This window comes from Balaenoptera borealis (genome assembly GCF_965194805.1).
Source record: "Balaenoptera borealis genome assembly, chromosome: X".
NCBI classification, from domain to species: domain Eukaryota; kingdom Metazoa; phylum Chordata; class Mammalia; order Artiodactyla; family Balaenopteridae; genus Balaenoptera; species Balaenoptera borealis.
Genome location: NC_138881.1, coordinates 128,040,153 through 128,065,360, shown reverse-complemented (window position 1 = coordinate 128,065,360; position 25,208 = coordinate 128,040,153). Strand labels below are relative to the sequence as shown.

General features: G+C 43.2%; 1 protein-coding gene across 7 annotated transcripts in view; it reads left to right on the top strand.

Moving 5' to 3' along the window:
* Window positions 1-214: 214 nt before the first annotated feature.
* Window positions 215-25,208, top strand: part of MECP2 (methyl-CpG binding protein 2) — a 61,078-nt gene continuing 36,084 nt past the window's right edge. The window contains exons 1-2 of one of the 7 annotated variants that reach the window (XM_082376385.1): window positions 215-370; window positions 5,593-5,716. In XM_082376385.1, the coding sequence (XP_082232511.1) occupies window positions 5,691-5,716 (26 nt within the window). In that variant the 5' untranslated portion in view covers window positions 215-370; window positions 5,593-5,690. Of the gene's footprint in view, window positions 371-5,592; window positions 5,717-7,059; window positions 7,216-25,208 lie in introns of those variants that run through there. The other 6 variants (XM_082376387.1, XM_082376384.1, XM_082376381.1 and 3 more) reach the window with 6 other exon arrangements.

The window sequence follows — 25,208 nt, the reverse complement described above, 5'->3', positions numbered from 1 at the left end:
AATGACGGCCGTCGGCAGCCAATCGGCAGCTAGACGGGGCGTCCGCCCCTTTTTCCTTTGCCGGAACGGACACGAACTCCCGCCAATTGGAGGCGTCGCCGCCGAGGCTCCGCCCCGCCCCGGCCGCCGCACCCAATGGCGGGCCGGCTGGCAGCGGCGCCGGGGGCGGGGCGCGGGCGCGCAGGTGCAGCAGCGCACAGGCCGACCGGGAGGGCGGGGCGCGACGTCGGCCGTGCGGGGTCCCGGCGTCGGCGGCGCGCGCGCTCCCTCCTCTCGGAGAGAGGGCTGTGGTAAAAGCCGTCCGGAAAATGGCCGCCGCCGCCGCTGCCGCGCCGAGCGGAGGAGGAGGAGGAGGCGAGGAGGAGAGACTGTGAGTGGGACCGCCGCGGCCGCGGGCGGGGACCCTTGCTGGGGGGCGGGGGGTAGGGGCGGGACGTGGCGCGGGAGGGGCCCGCGGGGTCGGGCGACACGGCTGGCGGATGGCGTCCCTCCTCTCTACCCTCCCCCTCCCGCTGGTGACGGCGCCCCCCCCACCCCCCGCCCTCGGCCCGTTACCCGCACTTGCGGGTGACCGTCCTCGGCGCGGCCTCCCAGGGCTGCCTTCGCCTGGTTCCCCCCGCCCTCCCGCCTTCGGCGCGCATCCCGGCCCCCGGCCTCGCGGGCACCCCTGTCGCTGGGGTTTCGCCTGTCGGGGCTGCGCGCGCGCGTCGTGCCCTTCGCGGGGCTTCGGGCCCGAGGCGCCGTCGCGCGCCCGCGGCCCCGGCCTCTCCCTGGATCGCGCTTTCCCGTCTCCCTCCCTCGCGCGCCCCCTCTCCCGTTACTCGGCCCCCCCACTGGCGCGCGTGCGCAGTCCGCCTCCCGTCGGGAGAGTGCGCCACAAGGGCTCCTGCGCTTTCACCCCCATCTCCAGGCTTTGCCTCCCCCTCCTTCTCGCCCATTCCATGACTTTCTGCCCCCACTGCGAGCGAGTTTCTTTCGCATCTACCAGGAACAAGTAGGTGGGAATTATTGTCCACCCACAAAAGGCACTAGACATTGTGTTCCTGACCCCACAGCTCATCAGAAAGAGGCGGTTTAGTTGCCATCAGGAGCCGTGGGTAGGGGACTGTGTCCGGCAGCACCTGAGGCTCTTCGGTGGGAGCGCGCCCCCAGGGCCTTTGGGGGTGCCGTGGCCTCAGAATACGAGCGCCCTCCCATCCTCCCCCCCTTCGCCGGCGATCTTCCAGTTACATAAGTGGAGTGGGACATAGTATGTGACGGGCTTCCATAGTCCTGGAGTGTGCCCTGCTCAAGATCACCAGTACCAGATGGGGCAAGTTCACCGCATCGCTGTGGCTCCTATCAGTTGGTCCCTGAAAGTTTATTTTCTTTTTAGTTTGGTTCTGACTGAGTCACGCAAACTGAAACTCAGGTGACTTATTCGTGGCGTGGCAATGTTTTTGTGGTTTTGCACTGAAGACTTAAGGTCATTGTGAAGAGTCTAAAGATTGCTCTTACAGAGGAGACCGTTCATGGCATTGCTGAGTGTGGATCCAAGGGGGAAAAGCTGTCTCTGGAATACACCTCTGTGGCCGTCGCTTCTATTGTGAGTGTGTTCGGTGTGGATTGGTCACAGCAGAAATGGGCTCCACCACAAAATTGATATTCCTGACTCATGGTCAGGCAGATGTGTGCTTCTGGTTTTTCCAGGAACAGGCTCTGCAGAGCCATTCACACGTTGTGTCTCTGCTGTGCGGGATCAGTGCCCCAAATTGTAAGATGGTAGGATCAAATTCAGGGGGTGGTTGGTGATTGTGGAACCGAACCTACTGGCCTGGGAGGCTGAGTGGCTTACACTTTGTAGGACTCTGGCAAGTTTTAGGCATTTTGTTATATTACAAAAATGAAGCATATTTGGGCCTTGGTAGTAAAATTCATTGTTAATAGGCAGTTACTATACAGGAGAAGTTTGGGTTTCATGGCCGGAATTTCCATCTGCATCTGAGTGATTTCAGCTAACAATGAGATTAACCTCTCCTCTTGGGTCCTTTGAAATATGCTGGATCCTTATTTTTTTTTTTTTTTAAATCTGGATTTTTTTTAGGTCTTTTGGGAATTTCCACCAGGGATTTACGGAAATAGGCTTATTTATGGGTTTTTTAGGACTTCTACTTAAAATCCTAGTCACGGAGCCTAGGAAACATTTGCTTTTATTTTCTTACCCAGACATATCAGAACCTTAAAGGGCACAGTCAGTCTAGTAGTACAGTTGATTAAATAAGTTGCCACAGAATACCCATTCATGACCTGTCAGCCGGGTGACCGGCCGATCACTGAGGTGCATTCCCGTCTGCACACACAGGTAACACAAGCTCACTTGACGAAGATTCCAAGGTTTGTACGTCTAAGCCTGAGACATGACAGGACAAGGGCTCTGCTTTGTTTTGTGTCATTGGCAGTGCGTTAGCCTCCTTGGGTGCCCCTCCAGTTAGTTGTTCCATCATATCCCTATCCCTTTAAACTGCACAGACAGCTTCCAGAATATGGTTTCTTTGCAGAGTGATTGGTGGCATCTGAAGTCATCGTGTCCTAACAGCTTGAAGAAACCTTCTGTGGCTTTCTTGCCAGTACTGGCCTATCACACCATGCTCTTTTTTTGTTGTTACAGATTTGCCTGGAATACTTTAAACCTAGAGTCCCCAGGTCTTTGTTTCACTTGATAGAGCATGATGCAGTCCACCCGTACTCCAACTTCTGCGCTGCGCTGCTTATGTTTCAGGAGGGTTAGAACACAATTTTGCATTCTATTTGCAATTTCCAGCCACAGCCATTGTTTCCCTGCCTGCCCTGCCTCTGTGTGGCTGAATCTAGTGGGGTGGGGAGGCAAGCTGTGGAATTTGACAGAAGAAGTGGCTAGATGAGTCCAATATGATTTTACCCCACCCGAATACCCCTTCCCCCATGTGGAGATGGCATGAGAAGCTCGCTTCTTGAACCTAGAATAAAGAAGAGCAGACGGAAAAGTGTCCGTTCCTTACTTGAGGGCGGTTTCCACCACTGATACACCTGCCCGGGACTATTTACATTATAAATGATGTCTCCTGGAACCTGTAATCTTTTCTTTATTTTTTTAAAACATCTATTTATTTATTTATTTATTTTTGGCTGCGTTGGGTCTTCAGTGCGGCGAGCGGGGGCTACTCTTGGTTGCTGTGCGCGGGCTTTCTCTAGGTGCGGCGAGCGGGGGCTACTCTTGGTTGCGGTGCGCGGGCTTCTCATTGCAGTGGCTTCTCTTGTTGCGGAGCACGGGCTCTAGGCACGTGGGCTTCAGTAGTTGGGGCACGCGGGCTCAGTACTTGTGGCTCGTGGGGTCTAGAGCACAAGCTCAGTAGCTGTGGCGCACGGGCTTAGTTGCTCCGCGGCATGTGGGATCTTCCCGGACCAGGTCTCGAACCCGTGTCCCCTGCACTGGCAGGCGGATTCTTAACCACTGTGCCACCAGGGAAGCCCTGTAATCTTTTATAAAGGTGAATATCAGTGAAAAGCTTTTAATTGGCTAAGAGCAGTTTGTGGCCAGCCTGCCCAAGTTATCTATGAGAAGAAGAGAAGCACAGAAAATGTTTGGCATTTGTAGTAACTAGTGTTTTAAGTGCAGAAGTGGTAAAGCATTAGTCCTAGACTGGTGGTTCCAGGGAGCGTGGCAGGACACCTGCTTGTTCTCACCACCCTCTGCTCTGGTGACATGCATGCAGACCAGCCTCGTGTGGCTGGCAGACGCAACCTTTTTTCTTGGGTAGAGCATTACTGCCGCTCCAATGGAAGGACCTTGTCCTCAATGCTTCTGTACTAGCCCTCTCCAGTCAAACTGCCATTGTCACCGCTGTGCCTTTACCTCATTTCGGGTAGGACGGATGTAAATGAGTTCCTCTTCCTTGGACTCACTGACACAAAAGTTGTACTCTTCTGCCTTTACCTGGTCTCTTCTGCCTTTCTCTGGCAAGGAACCTCTTCTTATTGAAAGCTTGATTTGCATGCCATTGCTTAAATACCTGGTTCCACCCCTTTGATGGTTGGTATGGTGTGTGGGGGAACTGAGTGGGAATGGGAATTGGGGGGCTGGCAGGGCATGCCCACTCCCATGTTTAAGGGGGGTTGTGACCGTTCCATTACAGAATAAAGCCTTGGCCTTTTTCACTTCTTCAAGGCACACTTATGTTGGTTCTGCTGGTGTATGAATGTGTCTTTAGCATAGCTGTTTTACAGAACTGCAGAGGTCTGGACTCTTGGGAGCAATCCTTAGGAAGGGTTCAGTTGGCTTCTGTGCCTAAGAGCTGGGGGCACTATGTATAGGGACCTGCAAATCATTGCTTTATTGGGTCTTCACCTAAGTGCTCTCATTTGCTGGCTCTTTTTTTTTTCTCCATGGAATCTTGAGTTATCAGAGATCTTAAAATTTCAGAGCTAGAGGAACCTTAGTCCAGCTCCCTCAGTTTACAAATAAAAATGCAATTTACCAAAAAAAAAAATGCAGCTGTGAGAAGTTGTGGCTTTTCCAGGACCTCCCAGCCAGGGTGCCAGTTTGATTTTTATTATATAGCTAACTGAGTAATACTGTAACCTTGACTTCTGGGATTTCAAAGTGTTCTATGGCTCGAATGTTTAAGGGAATTAAAGGCCTCACTGCACCTCAACAGATAATTCCAGGTACCATCCTGGTAGTTACAGACCAGCAGTAAAAGACTTGGTTGGTGTTGCCCTTTCTCTGGGTTTGATTACATGAGTAATTGTTTGTGTGAAGAGTCTCTAAGTTATACACTCTAGGCTTTTTTTAGTCTAAAGATAAAAGTGCTACTCTTGGGCCAGCAAGGTATCAGAGATTAGCTAATATGGGGCAGTTTACGTTTAACAAGGAAATGATGGTTATCTTGATAAAAAATAGAGTGACAAAAGACCTTTTTTGAACATGTGTTCAAAAGCAAAGTAGAAACTATCAAGCTATTAACCCAGTTTGTTGAACATTTCGATTTCCTGATCTAAGAGGCTTAAAAAGTGATGGCTCTAAAACAGACTTGTGTATTTTTTAGAATAGCTTTGGATCTCCCAGGGCACTTGGTTTCTGTTGGTGCTGCCTTTTTTCTCTCACAGTTAAAGCCCCTTTATGTGATGTTACAGCAGCTTGTTGCAACTTCAGCTGCTTTAAAATGAAGGGAGACTTTGCCTACGGATTTCATGTGTTCTTCTTGGGATGACATTTTGACGTTGCATGTTCTCTTGAACATGTCTTCTCTCCCTGAGTATTTCTGTATGACATGTTGCAAGAAATACTAACCAGAGATCGCTACTAACGGTATGCTTTATAGTGTCAAAATTTCCCTCAGAGGTGACAAGACCTGTAATAGTGTCGGTTCTAACATGCATGAGTCTTTCCTTTATTTTAGCACCATGTGTTATATGTCAGTAAATTGCAGTTTATTCTTTGTTTCTAGCTAGGTAAGCTGGGAAATAGCATAGTACTTTGTCTGTATGTTTATCTTCAAAATGTCCCAAATAGCCCTGGGAAAAAGGTCGTGGAGCACAATGGGGGCTTTCAACTTACGATTTTCTTTGTTTTAGGCTCCATAAAAATACAGACTCACCAGTTCCTGCTTTGATGTGACATGTGACTCCCCAGAATACATCTTGCTTCTGTAGACCAGCTCCAACAAGATTCCATGGTAGCTGGAATGTTAGGGCTCAGGTAAGTAACCTTCCTTTTTTTTTTTTTAGTATATGTCCTGGTTTGGCCATCTGTTTTTAAAAAAAAAAAAAAGGAATAAAACAAGTTATACTACTCTTGGACAGTATAAAAGTACCCCAAAGACTAAAGACATAACTGTGCCAAACTGTGCCATATAATAAAAAAAAGTCACTTCCCTGAGCCCTGAAAGGTCAGTTTGGGTAGGGCTACTTGGTAGCCACAGTGTGATCTGGGGGCGGGTGTCAGATTAGAGCTGGAACTGGTGACCTGCACCTTCAGTTCACCTTCAAGCAGGTCAGCTGAGCTGAGAGCGCTTTGACTGAGCTCTTCACTTGCCGCTACTGCTGTCGCCTAGCGGCCTTCAGCACTGTGCTTTGTTTGCTTTGGTCTTGGGTAAATGACTTCCTGGTCAACATTAGTGAGTGGCGGTAATGCATTTTCAGACGTGGGAACTGGTGTGTGGTCCCCTAGAAGGATGACATCCTGAAAGCCGTTGCCAGACAGCGGAGCCCATGGCTAATGGTGTGTGCTTGCCGCACTCCTCCCACGGGGACTGCAGAGAACACCCAAATACACTTCTGGCTCTTGAGACTCTAGAGCAGAATGAATGCCTTTTGAAAAGCTGGGAAGCTAAGTCATTGGAGTCTGACACTCAGAGGCTCTATCAGCCGCGCTTTGGGCTACTTTGGCGCCACTGCGTGGACTTTAATTTCGTAAAAATGAGTGGTTCCCTAATTTCTCAACTGTCTGGCTCAATATCTTAAGCTTTTTTAGAGTAGGGGTCACTCCACATTTGATGTTTTGACATCCGGATTTCAAACATTCCATGTGGTAAGGCAGAACGTTCTAATTTGATTTTTCCATTTCTTTTCCTAAGAAAAAATGTGAGTTTACACATATGCTGCCATTGTGATTCCAGCTGAGACCCTCAAGTAGCACTTTGCTGTATCTCTCTAGTGGTTTCTGACGCCTCAGTGTAAAGCCGTGTGGACATCCGTAACAGATCGCCCATTTCGGGGCTGTGCGAGGGGCAGAGTTTGGGTGGCAGAGAATAAAAGGTGTAGAAGGAAGTGAAGAGCATCACACTGCCTCCAAGTCCCAAGTTCGGTTTCACTCCTGATCCTGTGACTCAAATTGTCATTCCCATTTACCGCTGCGGGCTGTGCTCTGGGCCCTGCCGACAGGGCGTTCTTTGTACGCCACGTATTTATGCTGGTGGGAGTTCTGTGGCTGGCGCTTTGTGCATTGTCTCAGAAATTGTGTGGACTAAATGTAATATAGTCAGTGAATGGGTTTCTTCTGATAGATATTAGGCCTGAGGGGGTGATTTATGTTTTTAATAGTCTTTTTCTCAGATTACGAATGGATTTTAGAAGACAGTGGTGACTCTGTACAGTTTCTTCTAAGAAATGTAGAAAGGAAGAGATGTTTTTAAAAATATCTCTTATTACTTATGAATGGGGAAGACACGGCCATTTGAGCTTCAAGGAACTTTGAAGGTAATTCTCAAAGGACAGAACCTGTTTTTAATAGATAAGTGCTTGATATCTTGCTGTTTTTCTCTTCCTTTTTAAGAAATTATAAAAATAATACATGCTTTTTATAGAAAATTCAAACCATTTTAAAGGATATCAAGTAAAAAAGCGAAAGCTCCCCATTACTCTCCGTACCCATTACTCTCCGTACCCACTACCCAGGGTAACTGCTGTTAATAGCTTAATGTAGATCCTTCTGAATGGTCTTCTCAGGCTACGCCAGTATGCACCTTTTGTATTTTTGACAAAACCAGAATGGTATTGTACGTATTCTGCGTCTATCCATGTGATACGTTTCTCTGCCTCATTTCTGTTTAATAGCAGCGTGGTTTGGTGCCAATTTACTATCATGTGTTGTCCCCCTATTGGTTTTCCCAATGGTTCACTTTTTAAGACGCTGTTGGATTGAACTTCCTCATGTGCCAGTCTTTTTGAAGAATGGCTGCCTAGACTTGGAGTTACTGGTGGGTACTACCACATCACCTTCCAAAATGTCTCTCCCATTTTCCACGACAGTCTTAGAAAGTGCCAGTTCCCATACCCTCCCAGAATTGGATATCCATCTTTTAAATGTGTGCTCCTTGGGTTATTACTGGGGCTGAATGTCAGTAGTCATTGGCCGTTTGTATTTGGTCTTTGTGAATTGCCTGTTCATATTCTGCATTTATCCTTCCCTCAGGGTATTTCTTTTTAAGTCAATTTATAAGAACTCTTAATGTATTAAGGAAATTCTTTGTCATCATGCAGATATTTTTCCTACTTTGTCGTATATCTTTTTTTTTTTTTTTTTTTTTTTTTTGGCTGCGTTGGGTCTTCGTTGCTGCGTGTGGGCTTTCTTTAGTTGCGGCGAGCGGGGGCTGCGGTGCGCGGGCTTCTCATTGCGGTGACTTCTCTTGTTGCGCAGCACCGGCTCTAGGCTCGCAGGCTCCGTAGTTGTGGCGCACGGGCTTAGTTGCTCCGCAGCCTGTGGGATCTTCCTGGACCAGGGCTCAAACCCATGTCCCCTGCATTGGCAGGCGGATTCTTAACCACTGCGCCACCAGGGAAGCCCATGTCATTTATCTTTTGATCCAGCTTGTCTTTTTGATATATAAAATTTTTGTTATGGTTTCTTGTTTTGCTTTTATACTTAAAAAGTCCTTTCCTACTCTAAAAACATGACAATGTGCATCTGTATTTACTTTCTTCCTAAAAAACTTGATGATGTGCTATATTCATATATACATATTTGATATATGCAAAAGAATCTTATAGGTAAGTTGTCCTGTGTTTTTTGTATGGTATTTAAAATACTTGTTTTTGTATTTAACTTTGCGGTGGGATGAGGTCTAGAGCCCACCTAGCCAGTTGTATCATAGCCATTTGGTGAACCAGTCATCTGGTCTTCACGTGTATCATATGCTGACTTCAGGTGAACAAAGCATCTGTTACTTTTTTCTTTCTGAATTTTTTCTTTGTGAGGCTTGATGGCAAGCCTGTCAGCAGATAATCATTTATTCATTCACCCAACAAATATTTTAGCCCCTGCTTTGAGCCAGGGACGGTGCTGGGCCCTGCAAGTACTACCTTCTTGACCGGGCAAGGGGTGCCGGGGGAGGCTACAGAGGTCGTGATGCCAACTGCATGGCTACAGTGCTCATTCCGGAAGACTCAAGAAAATAGTGGATCTTCACAAAAGTAGGTTTTAGATAAACTAGGAGGAATCCAGAGGGTGTGTGTGTGTGCATGTGTGTGTTTTAAATTCTGACATAGAAGTTAAAGCTTTAGGGTAGACTGCAACATAAGCATAGTTTGTTTTCTAACTCATGTAATTGCAGGCTGATTTATGTCTTGATTTATGATGAGGGCTTTTTGCTGTTAAAATAGTTCTATATTCAGCTGGCTTGGTTGTGATGGAATAAAAGTTGCGTACTGATAAAAATGGTAATTTTCTTCTATGATGATTTTGAAGCTTTCTGTAATAGCTGATAAAAATAAAGACAGGATTTTGGTGAATATAATCTTAGGGGAACAAGTGTAATTTTTTGCAACTTGTATCATTTAAATCTAATAAACACCCTCAAAACTGAAGTGGAATCCTGATTTTTTTTTTTTTACTTAAATGATATAAATGATTTTTGATTAAGGAAAAGGCTTCTTGTATAAGGCTGAGGGGTTTTTTAATGATGTTTTAGAATAGTTAGGTATATAGTATGGAATGAAAAAGGTGGTACAAAAGGTTACATGGTGTAAGATCTCCTTGCCACTCTGTCCCCAGACATCCATTTATCTCCCTGAAGGCAGTCATCATTACCAGTTTCTTATTAATCTGTGTGTGTGTGTAATTTTTAAATTGTGGTAATATAGTCATAGTAAACGCACAATTTACTGTTTTACGTCATAACGTAAAATTTACTGTTTTAGCCATTATTAAGTGTACAGTTTAGTGACATTAAGTACATTCTCATTGTTGTGCAACCATCACCACTGTGTATCTCCAGAACCCTTTTTATCTTGCAAAACTGAAATGGTCCCCTTTAAACCATAACTCCCCATTCTTCCTTCCTCCCCCAGCCCCTGGCAATCACTCTTCTACCTCCTGTCTCCTGTGAAATTGACTCTTCTAGATACCTCATGTATTATATGTTTTTATATATGTGTTTATGTATATATTTTATGTATGTGTCTACACACACAAAGGTGTGTGTTTTTTTACCAAACAGTAAAATACTGTGCGTATTTGCAGAGTTTGCTCTCTTTAGTTAATATATCTTGGTGATTGTTCCGTATCAGTTTCTATAGAGCCATGGCACTCTTTTTAAGGGTTGGGGTAGTAGTCCATTATGGATGCACCATAATTTCTTTAAGTGATTTTCTCTTGCTGGGTATTTATGTTTCCAGTGTTTTTTATTTCACTAATGCAGTAGTGAATAGTTTTTTACATAATACCATTTTGCTCACAGCCAAGTTTATCTGTAGGAGAAATTCCTGGAGACGGAACTTGCCGGGTCAAAGGATATATGCATTTTAAACTTTGATAGATATTGCTAAATCAAGGATGGCCTTTTAATTGCACAGTTTTAGAGAAAAAACTACATATGAGTAGATAAGCACAAAATGTATGCCTGCACTGCAATTTGTAGAGATTAGAGAGCTGTTTATTAGGCTAGGAAGAAATTGCTTTTAGCAGTTAGCACGAGAAAGCAAAACTTCGGAAGCTTCCATTTCATGACCTCATGTGAGCAGAGGCTGAGACAGGACCCTTTACTTGGCAAGGGGAACTTCAGCCTGTTCTTGTTTGTGAAATCTTGAAGAAAATGGAGCATTTTTTTTTTGGTACTGTTCTAAGTTTCAGTGGCTCCTTGGAACTCAGGGTTGAAGAGTGCCGCAGCGGCTGGACGTTCTGTCTTTTTTGTATTGTAATATGCGTAAGGAATATCCAGGACCATATTGCAGTTGCTTCATTTGTCTTTGACCATGGTACTCTTATATTGCAATACTTTATTCATTTACCCTGTACTAATTGAGCATCTATTATTTGTCAGTTCCTGTCCTAGATGCTAGGGACTGTTCCTAGCTTCAGTGGTCTTGTGGTCTAAAGGAAGACAGACAGGCAAATAGGCCATTACTTTACAAGGGGCTAAATGCTACAGTGGCCACTGAAGGTGCACATAAATATTAGAGGGATCCCACCTAGACTTCAGGGTAGGGTCAGGGAAGAGACTTCTTTGAAAAGTGACCCCCCACCCCAGACCTGAACGATAAGGCAACATTAGCTGGTCCAGGAGAAAGTATGTGTGGAGGAGAGAGCAGCCCGTCTGCAGGCTCGGATAAGAGAGAGCTGTCAGGCTGGCCGTGAGGGCTCAGGGTGCGGGGATGAGACAGGCAGGGGTCTCGGAGCAGCTGCGCTGGCAGAGTGTGCTGGTGGGAGATCAGACACAGCTGCGCCGGCTGTGCCAAATAGGCTCAGCTTTCCTTCCGAGCCGCCGCACTCTGAGAGCCCCCGGAGCCCCCGGAGGCCGTGCCAGGCGCTCTGGCCACCCGGCCTGTTTCCCCCGACCCCGCCCCTGCTCTCGAGGCCATCTGCCCTGAGTCGGCTGGTCTCCTACCCATCAGGCCCCTGGGGCTCCTGCTCCAGACCTCTTCCTGGAACCTTTCTTCCCTCCACTTCTGCCCCAGGGCGTCACTCTGATACTCGATATTGCGAGGAGGGAGACAGCTTGCGTGGCGTGTGAGTCAACTATGGGACCAAACGCACTGCTTAGTTCTGATTTTTATTTATTATTTTTTTGCCAAGACTTTCGTGGTGAAGGAAGCAGTGCATGAGCAAGCTCACTCCCGTCTTGTCAAGGACCAGGTCCACCCTGATGAGTCCCTGTGGACGGCGCCACCGTCCTCCCCGCGAGCCCGGGCTCGGGAGGTGGGCTCCTTGGCGCCCGCTGCTCCGCGCTCGCGCTCCTGCAGGCCATCCCAAGCCTGCTGCTTCTCAGGTCCTGCCTTCCCACAGGCCTCCTGGCCCTCTTCCTCCCTGTCCTCTGCACTCTACTCGGGGGGTAGACTCGGGTACTTTCTCTTCATACTCCGGAAATGTTAGCAGTTTGCCCAGTTCACGTCAGCCTCCCCTTATGGAACTCGAATGGGACAGCTCCAGTGACACCCCAGCCTATGGTTGCACTTGCCGCCCTGTCCCCCGAAGGTGATGGGCATACTCCCCATGCGTGCTCTGTGCTGTGTTCCACGTGCCAGTACATAACATTCAAAAGTGTTTTGCAAATTTACAGGATGGTATCCTACTATATGTGACATTCTGCAGCTTGCTCTTTTCACGCTATACTTGGCCTTTTGAGCCTGGTCCATGTTGCTCTGTGCAGACCTTCATTCATCTAACATGTCTCCTTGTGCTGTGGAAACATCTTTACAACCAAAGTCCCACCAGAGCCCTGAGGGAGAATGGAATTGTGGAGAAACAAGGATTGACATCTGGTTTATGTTTACATCCTTTGGGTCTATTAACCAAGAAGATATTTTTATTTCTGTGTTTGTGAAAGCTTTCCACAAAAAAAGGCATCCATTTTCCAGACTTATTAATAGAGCAGTCCGAAGGTTTTATTTTTAGATTTGAAAGAAATCAAAGAAGGCTTCTGAGATATGCACATTTCCCTTCATTCCCATCTCCTTTGCAACATTTCACATTGCTGCTAAGACACCAACTTGAGCACTTTTCAGCATGAGCTGACTTTCTACATGTAAATTATTTTTGAAAAATTAAAGCATTTTCATTTTTCTGGGGTTTCTAGTGGTACTTAAGTTTTGACATTTCCTTGAAAAGTTGTATTTTAAATTTGTATATACATTTTTAGTAACTTATTTTTAAAATATAAATTTCTGTGTGTTTGTGGGGTTTGTGTTTTTGTAAACAGCAGAAGCTATTAGTCCATATTAAGTACTAATTCGCTCTGATATTTTCAGCTGTTTTTGGAATTACACTTGGCAAAAAAATAGACAAATGTCTGCAGTTGTGACAGTTTGTCTTTTTGTTCCTTTTAACTCCAGAATAAATAATTCTAGTGAATTTTTTTCTAGGCTTGTAGGAACACAGGAATGATTCAGTTCATCATAATAAGTAGTTAGGGAAGGTTGAAAGTCTTTTTTAAGTGGTAACACTCTGTAAGAAAATGTTAATACAGCTTGTAAGCAACTGTATAAAATTTCTTAACCACTCTTCCAGGTTGTTTAAGACAAAACAGAATGAACAACCAAACAAAAACTATTCATTACGCTCTTTATTTTTTAATTACATAAGTAAGGCATCATTGTAGAAAATTTAGAAAATGCGTATGGAAATCACTCTGAAAATTCCTCCATGCAGAGGAAACTGCTGTTATTGTTTGGTGTATATCTTTCTAGACTGAGGGTTCCGACTCAGGGTTGAGAAGTCAGGGGTTCTATAACCTTGGATGGGAAAAACACTCCATCTTTATTTTCACTAACCTCTCACTGAAAATTTAATGACAAATATAGGCAGCAGACCATGGTAGTATTAGGAGTACCTGTGATTTTGTCACCAATAGAGATCAAAGATGCTTTCATATCATATTACAATTACAGAGATTTTGAAATATCACTTGTGTTCATCACAATTCAGACTTAGTTATTAGACCCACCTGTAGATCTGGCTGTTTAGTGGTTTACTAAAGAAGCACATTACTCTAGCACCAATTCTCAAAGTAAGTTGTTAATCAATTTCTATGCATTTTATTTTATGCACTTCAAAACATTCTTCTGAAGAGTGGTTCAGAGGGCCAAAAGGGCCCATGGCATAAAAAGGTTAAGAATGCCGGTTGTGTCCATTATACTGTGCAACTACAAATACAAGAACAGCCAGCACTTGAGTGCTCACTGTGTTGGGGAAAGAGATCAAGGAAAGCCCTAAAGCACAGGTGCAATAAAGAGAGACAGAATGACATTAAAACTTAGTTCAAATTATTATATCAAATATTTTTTATGAACACATTTAGTGTTTTCCAGATACTGTGCAAAGTATAATGCAACTACAACTGGCAAATAATAGCCTAAAAGTTACCTTTGCTATTGGTATTTTAAACATCCTTCTAGAATCTTCCTTATGCACCTGTGTGCATGCATATATGTTGTTTTAGATAAATGGGATCATATAGTATGTGCTGTTGTAACTTGCCTTCTTTCCTCAATGATTATGTTGTAGATATCTTTCCATGTCACTAAAAACATAATATCATCGTTTTTCCCTAAAATGAAAATAACTTAATTGTATTTTCTAATTGAAAAATATCTGTTTCATGAAAAAAAATGTTTTTTAGAAAATATAGAAAGAGGAAAAGTAAGAATTGCCCATAAATCTGCCGTCTACAGATAGATAACGTCTGGATAATGTTTGTTTTTTACAGAAGGACTCTTTTTTTTTTTTAATATTTATTTATTTGGCTGCACCGGGTCTTAGTTGCGACATGTGGGATCTTTAGTTGCGGCGTGTGGGATCTTTTAGTTGTGGCACACGGGATCTTTAGTTGAGGCATGCAGGATCTAGTTCCCTGACCAGGGACTGAACCCGGGCCCCCTGCATTGGGAGCGCAGAGTCTTAACCACTGGACCACCAGGGAATCCCTGAATAATGTTTTTACATCATTTTTAATGACCACCTGACATTTTATTGTTGGCTATACCTTGATTTAATTAGGGTTGTTTCCATTGTTTCTGTGCTTTCATTGCTCCAGATGATGGGTATGGCTGTGTGCTGACCGTTCTACTCTGTGCCTGTGTCTCCAGCTTGCGTCTCTAACCTCTCACTTGAGCCCCACATTGGATGGCCTCTTCAGTATTTCCCCTGGAGTTGCTCATAGACATCTCAAACATAACAAGTCCCAAACAGAACTCTTTGCTTTTTTTTCCCCCCTTCAAATATGCTTCTCTTCCTAGTTTCTATCTCATTAAATAACATCAGCATCCACCCAGTTACCAATCTAAAATCCTAGGAGTTGTCCTTGATTCTCTTCTTTTCCTCACCTTTCTCTAATTCACCAGCAAGTCCTGTGGGCCTCTACATTCAAAATGTACCCCAGAACCAACAACTTCCCAGCATCTCCACTAAGACCTCAGTCCTCGCCACAGGTCACTTCACTGATGGATGCAGTGGGACTTTGGGTGACATATTAAACAGCTTTCTCACCAACACTAGGAAATACTACATGTTTCATAGGCCTATTTGTTACAGTGACACTTAATTCTAAATGATGGAATTGTTCCACATTTCATAACTTTATCGTCTGACCAATACAGTTCAGTTTAAGTACTGAGTTCCTTGCTGCTCTGTGCTGAAGGATATGCAGTTCATCAGGCTGTCATCCAGCCATTCATTCCATGATGGAGTCAGGTGTCTACAGTACCTGGGGCACTGTGGTAGGCAGGCTGTAGGGTGACTGAGACAGATTGGTATCTCTCCTCATGGAGCTTAAGTTTGGCTGGAGAGACAAACTTTAAATAATTTGCAAGTAATTATGTAATTACAATGGGTTAAGTGCTCTAAAGGACAAGTTGGGGGGAATGTTCACTGTGATTATATGTAATGGAGGAACAACCGAGCCTTGGGAGGGATAAGGAGGCCTGCCCTAAGGAGGCAGTGCTGAAACGGGGAGCCAAGGGGTGAACAGACGTGGGCAAAGCACAGAGTGGAGGAGGGCTTTCCCGATGGAGAAGAGCATGTGTGAAAGCCCTGAGTCTGGCAGGAGCTTAACCATCAGAGATACTTAAGCAGCCCTGTGTGGCTGCAGCAGAGCAGGGGTGGGGGGATGACAAAGATGCAGGGTGAGAGGTTGATGAGCTGGGCGCAGGATTTTAGATTTTATATATTTATTTATTTTTGGCTGCGTTGGGTCTTTGTTGCTGCACGCGGGCTCTTCTCTGGTTGCGGCGAGTGGGGGCTACCCTTCCTTGTGGTGCGCGGGCTTACTGCTGTGGCTTCTCTTGTTGCAGAGCATGGGCTCTAGGTGCGCGGGCTCAGTAGTTGTGGCTTGTGGGCTCTAGAGCACAGGCTCAGTAGTTGTGGAGCACGGCCTTAGTTGCTCCGTGGCATGTGGGATCTTCCCGGACCAGGGCTCAAACCCGTGTCTCCTGCATTGGCAGGCGGATTCTTAACCACTGCACCACCAGGGAAGCCTTGGGTGCAGGATTTTTGATGTTTATGTCAGAGCAGTAGGAAACTATTGAAGGGTTAGGTTGCTTGGATTTTGATTTTTTTTTTAATCAAAATATTGCAGCCACTTGATAACAACATAACCTCTCTCAAAGGAGGTTATGGTGAAAACAGCAGTCTACCCCTCCTCCTTCCTGTTCCATGACCTAGAGATGCCAGCTTTTAACGGTTTCTACTTTGAGTTTCTTTGATGGTTACCGTCAAAACTAAATTGTGTGCTTATACATCTTTTTTAATTTGACAACGTTGGGGAGTTATATTAACTCCCTGAAATGAAAGAAGACAACTTAGCTTGTACCACCTCCCTTGTTGAGATTCATATTCACGTTTTCTCTGTAACTGTAAACAGTGGTTCCTGTTCTATCACCTTTAGTCCGTATGGCACTTCCCCACTATATAAGGGGATATAATGACCCTGCATCAGTATAAATGCTAAATCTTTGCTTTTGATTACTAAATTCCAGAGTAAGGAGTTGGTGTAATAATCATCTCAAATGGTGGTAAAATATTTGCTGTTGTATTTTCTGTTGTCTCATGTCAGTATGGACTCATGGAGTTTTATTTATTAAATGTTTTATAGTTCAGCCTAAGTCACTATTCATTTTTGATCAAATTATTCCAGATTTGGTTAATGAGATTCCCTTTATGCTGGTGCCTGTGTCATCTTGGCCTATCCTTATTAATTAGTCTTTGAATGATTTTTTGCTTTCTGGCACAAGACATTCCATCCCAATGTGTGCTTTTCCTACCCTGGAACTGGTTCCAAGAGCTCCGGATCCTTTTAGTGGGAAATGGTATTTAGAATCCAAGATTTGGGTATTAGGTATGCACACTCTTACCGGGGTGATATTGTATCTAGGCTCTTGCAGTGGACAAAGCTAGAAAACATTGAAAAAATTTCTTAACTCATAAATACATAATGATATCTACAATGGAAATTTAACATTACAGGGTTTGTCTTTAACTTTTATTTTATCGTTGTATATCTTTTTCTTACACAAAAAGTGTTCATTCCTAATTAACATTAACAGTTACTTATTTGCTTTATCTTATAATATACATAAAATAATTATAAAATTGTAATACCAGTATTGCTACTAACAATAAAAATCCTGAACGAAGTTTGTTTCTTTTTGTCCTTAGGATGTATTTCACCAAGGATGTAAAATCAAGATTATTGTGCTCAAAAGTCACTTGGGGAATTTTCTTCTAGTAGTAGTCAGGTAGCTCATCTTGGACTATCCCCCACTCCCTTGCAGATAGTAGCTAAAAACTCAAAGACAAAAATGAAAAACAATTATTTAAAGGCACTAGAGAGTGATTAAAGCAGGCAGAAACTGGAGGGAAGTTGATACTTGGAAGAAAGGAACTGCATTAGATGAATTTCCTGTTTATAACGGCTTTTTACCCAAGGGCAGTCCTAGTCAGTGCTGCTGCAGGGAGACTGAGACTTGGAGAGAGACCTATAATCTCAAGGGTTAAGGAATCAGAGGACTGAAGGCAGAAATCCTGGAAAGCAGATAGCCATGGGCAGTCGGGGGGGGGAGGGCGGGAGCAGCAAATTCTTCATATAAACTCTAGCTAAGGCCAAAGGAATAAACTGATTTCAACTGCTGCCCACCATAGGGAAGACAGTTTGGAGTCTGAGTCCTATCAAATTAACTGCCTGCTAAAATAAAACATCGGTACTCTTCATTGGAACATAACAGAATCCAAAGTCTGACAGTGTATCACTCAAAATATCTAGACGTTTGAAGAAATAGGAAAAATGTGACCTTTACTCAAGAGCAGGGATAAGCAAATTTTTTTCTGTACATAGTAACTATTTTAGGCTGTTATAACTGTGCTCAAGAACATAAAAGAAAATATGCTCATAATGAAAGAACAAATTAGTGGTCCTAAAAGCCAATCTTATCAATAACACATTAAATGTAAATGGACTAAACGTTTCAGTGAAATGGCAGAGATTGTAAGCTGAATTTAAAAGCAAGACCCAGCATATGTTGTCTTTAGGATAAACAGTTTTAATATAAAGACTCAGCTAGCTTAAAAAGAGAAGGATGGAAAAAGATATACCGTGCAAACAGTAAGCGTAGGAAAGCTGGAGTGGCAATACTAATATCAAAAAAGCAGACTTCAAAACAAAGGATATTACCAGAGATTAAAAGACACATTTCATAATGATAAAAGGGTCAGTTCATCAGGAAGAAATTAACTGTCATAAATGTGTATGTGCCTAATTACAGAGCTGCAAAATACATGAAGAAAAATTAGCAGAATTACAGAGAGAAATAGACAAATCCGTAATCGTACTTGGCAATTTTAGTACCCTTCTCTCAATAATTGGTAGAACTAGACCAAAAAATCAGTACGGATGTAGAAGATCTGAGTACTACCAGCCACATTTATACAATAACATGCTCAACAACTGCAGAACACACATTCTTTTCAAGTGTACATGATACAGTTCAACAATGTATTATTTGCTGGACCATAAAACAAGTCTCCATAAACTTCAGAAGCTTAAGATCCTACAGATTATATTCTTTGATCAGAATGGGATTAAATTAGAAATCATAACAAAAGATCTAGGGGAAAAAACCCAAATATTTGAAAATTAAACGACACATTTCTGAATAACCCATGGGTTAAAGAAGAAATCACAAGAAAAACTAGAGAAGATTTCAAGTAATAATGAATTATAATGAAAATACAACATATTCAGTGTTATAGGGTGCAGCTAAAGGAATACTTAGAGGGAAATTTATAGCTTTAAAAGCATTTATTAGAAAAGAAAAAAGGTATAAAATCAGTGATCTAAGAGTCCATCTTAAACTAGGAAAAGTAGAGCAAAGTAAACCCAAAGTAAGTAGTGGGAAGGAAGGAAGTGACAAAGGTAAGAGCAGAAATTTATGAGATAGAAAACAAAGAGTAGAAAAAATTAACAAAACCAAAATATATCAACAAAGTTGATAATCCCCTGGCCAGACTAATGAAGATAAAAAGAAAAGCACGTAAGTTGCCAGTATCAGGCATAAAAGGGGATATTACTAAAGCCTCTTCAGACATTAAAAGGATTATAAGGGAATGTTATGAACAAGTTAAATTGACAACTTGGGTGAAATGGACAAATTCCTTGAAAAAAAAGGACATATAAAAATCGACATAATATGAAATAGAAAAAAGCCCTTCATTTAGTAAAAAGATTCAATTCATTATCAAAAAAATTTTCCACAAAGAAAACTCTAGGCCCATCTGGTTTCACAGCTGAATTTCATCAACCATTTGAGAAATAACACCAATCTTACATAAACATAAGCTTTTAGAAAATAGAGGAGGAAGAAGAAATACTTGGTAGTTTGTTTTATGGGTCTAACATAACCCTGATACTAAATCTTACAAAGACATTACATAAAAAGAAAATTATAGATCATTATCTCTCATGAGCATAAATGTCAAAGTCTTAATAAAATATTAGCAAATGAAATATAACGGTATGTTAAAAAGGTAATATATCAACCAATTCAGGCTTATCACAGGAATACAAATGTGGGGTAACATTTAAAAACCAGTCTGTAATTCACCACGTTAAGAGAATAAAGGAGAAGAACCATATAATGAACTCAATAAATATAGAAAAAGTATTTGATAAAATTCAGTGCTCATTTATAATAGAAACTCAGCAGATTAAGAATAAGAGGGAACTTCCTCATCTGATAAAGTGCCTTAAGAAAGAGATACATATAAATTGTATTTAATGATGAAATATTGAACATGTTACCCTTAAATCAGGGAAAAGTTCTAACCAGTGTAAGGCAAGAAAAAAGATAAAAAGCATATATTAAAAGGAAGTAAAACTTTCTTTTTGGAGGTAATGTAGAAATCTGAAAGAATCTATAAGAGAGAAAGATGTACTAGAACTAAAAAGTGAATTCAGCAAGGTCTCAGGATACAGGGTCAATTATACAAAAATTAACTGGAAATGAAATTTACAATGCAGTCCCATTAGGAATAATTTAATGAGAAATGTACAAGGTCTGTACACTGAAAGTGGAAACATTGCTGAAAGAAATTAAAGACCTAAATAGATAGAAAGATATACCATGTTCATGGATCGAAAGACTAAATAATCTTTACAACAATTCTAAAATGTATATGGAAATGCAAAGTACCTAGACTATCCAAAGCAATCTTGAAAAAGAGCAAAATTGGAGCACTTATACTACCTGACTTTGACTTACTGTAAAGCTACAATAATCAAGACTGCCTGGTACTTGTATAAGGATAAACACATAGTTCAATGGAAGAGACTAGAAAGCCCAGAAATCGACCAAACTTCTATGATTGATTTTTAACAGAGGCGCCAGAGCAATTCAGTGTGAGAAAGGAAAGCCTCTTCAGCAAATGGTTCTGTTCATACCAGACAAAAAGGAACCTTGACCCTACCCGTATTAGTTGCCTAAGGCTGCTGTAACAAAATACCACAAACTGGATGGCTTAAAGCTCAAGGTGTCCTCAGGCCCATGCTCCCTCTGAAACCTGTAGGGAAATCCTTCCTTGCCTCTTCCTAGCTTCTGGTGGTTTGCTGGCAGTCTTTGGTGTTCCTTGACTTACAGCTGCATAACTCCAGCATCTGCCTTCCTCATCATTTGGTGTTCTCTGTGTTGTGTCTGTTTATCTTCACATGGTTATCTTCTTATAAGGACACCAGTCATATTGGATTAGGCACCCACCCTACTCCAGGATGACCTCATCTTAACTAATTACATCTGCAATGACCCTATTTCCAAATAAGATCACATTCTTAGGTGCTGATCACATTCTGAGGTACTGGGGGTTAAGACTTCAACATATCTTTTTTGAGGACACAATTTAACCTGTAACACTACCTCACACCATACATGAAAATTAATTCCACATGGATTATGGACCTAAATATAAAGCTATTAGAAAAAAACAATATCTTCACAATCTGGAGGTAAAGGTTTCTTAGGATACAGAAAGCAATAATTATTAAAGGAAAAAATGGATACATTGGACTTCATTAAAATTTAAAACTTTTGCTCTTCAAAAGATACTATTAAGAAAATGAAAAGACAAGTCACTGAGAAAATAGTTGAGACAAGTCGCAAATAGAAAGTCATATATCTGACAAAGGACATATCCAGAATATATAAAGAACTCTTACAACTCAATAATAAGAAGAATCTATTTTTAAAACAGGAAAAGATTTTAGTAAATACTTCATAAAGGAAGGCATCTGAATGATGACCAGTATTCCCACGAAAAAGTGCTAACATTAGTCATCAAAGAAATGCAAGTTAAAGCCACAGTGAAGTACCACTACACACCCACTGGAATGGCCAAAACTGAAAACTGACAACACCAAATGTTGCTGAGGATGTGGGATGGGGCTGCCTGGAAAGTGGTGCCAGGGAACTTTTTGTGGCCATGGTAACATTGTCTATCTTGGTAGGGGTTTGGCTTATACAGGTGCATGCACTTGACAGAACTTATCAAATGATACATTTAAGATTTGTCATTTCACTGGATGTAAATTTTACCTAAAAAAATGAAAATGAATTTTCATCTCTAGTTAATGATATGCATGCTGAAGTGTTTGGGGATGAAGTGTACTGGTGAACTTTGAAATGCATCACAAATAAGATGGATTGATGGGTGGATGAATCATGTCAACAATGGTAGAATCTGGGTGATGAGTATGTGGATGTTCTTTGTACAGTTCAATTTTTCTGTATGTTTCAAATTTTTCTTTATAATGTGTTGGAAAAAAAGTCACTTGGAATAATTCTTTTTAATGTGGTTATGTTACTGATTTGATATAGTTAGGTTTATTTGTGTTCAGTTTTGTGGTTTGCTTTTTTCTCTTTATTTTTGGAATACATAAAGTATTTGATGGTTCAAAAGTCAAGCCTAATCTGATCGGGGAATTGCTACTTTACCAAACTTTCTTTAGTTATGATTGTGGAATCACAAAAAGTTATAATTGTCATAATGATTCTTTGTATTAATAGACTATATGCGCACTTTATGTACATGTAAACATGTATGGGTTTTGTAATGCTCTTTTGTTATATTTATTCTGATTACATTTATTGAAATGAAATTTGGTATCTGTTGAATCTAGTATAACAGACTTGAATTTAAAAGAAAAAAAAAAGCCAGGCCTCCGATGGTAACTAGACTTGTGGTGGTGATCACTTTGTAATGTATACGGAAATCAAATGCTGTACACCTGAAACTTATATAATTTTAAGTAAGGCCAAAATTTTTTTCTTATTTTTAAGAAGCTAAGCCTATAGAATACTCAGAAGTTATTAGTTTCTTGCTCATCCTTCTAGTGTTTCCTCTTGCAAAAAGATAAACCAGTAAATATATGTATTCTTATTTATCCTTCTTACACAGAAAGCATGCTTGACATGCTGTTCTGCATCTCGTTTTTAGTTTGTTTTCACTTCCTCTATCCTGGAGATTGCTCCCTATCAACGTCGATACCCTCCTTGTTTATGGCGGCGTAGAGCTCTGTCTTCCTCATTCTTTTTGTTCCTGCTGCACAGACTCCGTTGTATAGATGAAGCATGCTTTAGTCAAGCAGCTCCCTGTGGATGGACATTTGGGTACTTTTCAGTCTTTTCCTATTGTAAACAATGACACAGTGTTGTTTCGTATTTGTAACTAACCCATTTTTAATCTTTGAACTCCTGTCCTCTGTTTCTTTTTTGTTTGTGGATGTTTCTGTTCTGGTTTTATGGCTGAATTATCTTCTAAAATATGAGAATATTATCTGTTTCCTCTAGGGACAGAATTGATCTCTCTTCCATATTGCTGGGTCTCTTCCCCTGACCCTGGAGAGCTGTTCGGGTTGGTGACAAGAGCCCTGGGTAGCTGGCACCCTGCCCCTGCTCTGGTGGAGTCGCCCATTTCCTGTGGGGTCCCTCCCCCAGGGAGGGCTGGAGTAGGAGTTCTACGGGGGCTAGGGCAGAGCAGGACAGGCTGAGCTGCAGACTTGGCTTTGGTGGGAAGCAGACAGGGGTCCTCCCTCACACCATGGACCCTTGGAGGCCAGACGGAGGTGGGCTTCACCTGGGCTGCTGCCGGCCACACCAGGAACCTTGTGGGGAGGAAAGGAAGGTTCCAGCCTCTGATTTAGAAAAGACCCTTTGGTTTCTTGTCTGTGGAAGGAAGTGGCGCCTTGCCGCTCCACATGTGCTCCACTAACCAACCCCAGTACTGTCAGCACCCCCTTGGGAGCTTGCTGCAAGTGTCCTGCCCCCAAACCTTCTGGGTCAGAATCTGATAGTCAACAGCCCCCCAGGTGACTTGTGTGTCCGTGAGAGTTTGAGGGGCACTGCTTGCCCCTGGTCTGGTCTGCTCTGATCTGAGAGCCTTTCTGGGGGTTCTGACAGGCACAGGGGCCCCCATCTCCTTTGTAGCTCCCTTGTACTGCATTCACTCTGTTCCATTAGTCAACACACACCTCTTTCCAGCATCTAGAAATTGGTGAAGCGCCTCTCATCTGTTCACAAGTCCCCTCCTGTTAGCGTTTCTGTCGTCTCTGTTGGAGGTTTCTTCCTCTTTATGCATCTGTACTTCGTTTCTTTGAGGTTTGAAGGGCCAGGTAGCAAATGCATGTATACAGTTGGTCATCCTCTAGTGAAGGATTTTAATCAAGGAACTAGCTGTAACGTGACCTTCATCAGAGGTGGTGAGGAGCAGAGGCCGGACGGAGTGGAGACTGGGTGTAGACAGTCCTTTTTGAGAAGTTTTGTTGTGATGAGGACCAGAGAAATGGGCTGGGTGGCGTCAGGGGTGGTGGGGGCGTTGCAGAGAGTCTGCTTCAGGGGGTCTCTGAGAGCACATTTGCACAAGGAGCCGGAGGACCTGGGGTCCTGGACGAGCAGTCTGCTTGGAGAGAGGCCACGGGAGGGCAGGCCCTGGGTAGGCACTTCCTCCTTGAAAAACGCGGGGAGTGTAGAAGGCGCATGGGTCCTGTGTGAAAGCCCAGGAGTCTAGTGAGAATTAGAGCTCGAGCAGAAGCTGGTGAGTTTACGGGACAGCTGCAACGAAGGACCCCAGAGCAGGCGGCTTCCACCCATAGCAACGCATTCTCGCACAGTGCTGGAGGCCAGAGGTCCGAAATCGAGGTGCCATGTGGTCCCACTCTCTCCAGAGACTCTAGCAGAGGATTCTCTCTTGCCTCTTCTAGCGGCTAGTGGCTGCCTGGAAATCCTAGACGTTCCTTGGCTTCTGGTCACATCACTCCAGTCTCTGCTCGCAGCTTCACTTGGCCTTCCCTTGTGTGTGTGTCTTCTCACCCTAAATGCAGAATGATCTCACCTTGAGATCCTTCACTTGGTTATATCTGCAAAGACCCCTTTTCTAAATAAGGTCACGTTTGCAGGGTCCAGGGGTTAAGACGTGCACATACCTTTTGGGGGTTACCATTGAACCCGCTATAGAAACCTGTCCATCTCCAGGATAGAAGGGCCCAGGGAAGGCCAGGAGTCCCCACAGAAGTTGTTTTTGATGGAATCCAGGCTGTAAGAAGATGGGCAGTGGCAATTTGGTCCTATTCCGTGTAGGGTAACCACAGTAGTTTTAACTAAAGGGGTTCATGGTGGATTTAATGCGATGGTCATTTTGTCCTAAGTAGCGTTCACATAGCACCCATATGACTCCTGGCTGTCTGGTTGCCACAGTTTGGCAGCTCTAACAGGACAACCCTCTTTATTCACTGGCAAGTTTGTGTAGTTGAAATCAAGTGTTCCCTTAAGTCCGTGCTCGTACTTCTGTACCTTGTTCTATGACAAGACATGGAAATGAAACATTAAAAAGTGGAAGTACTTAAAATTGTGTTCTTGGAGACACCTTTTTAAAGATGCACATACTCTGAAGGATAGCCCCATCTCTTTATTCTTTCTCAAAGTCAGACTTTCACACTGGCTGGTGCTGGTGCCGATTTGGCCCTAATCTTTTTCCTCATACCTTCAGCTCGCCGCCCCTATAACCAACTCCAGTAATGCGTTCCCCTCACGGGCACTCAGGCACCTTCGATGTTCCCATCTTTTCTCCGGCCCTTGCCTCCCTTGTGTCTTCTCTCATCTCCTTCTCAGTGGCGCACCAACCCCGCAGCTTCACCACCTTCTTGCCTTGTCATACTCAGCTGATAGGGCCCCAACCCTGGTAAAATGCAGCCATCCGCCTGCTTCCCACCTGCTCTGCCGCCCTG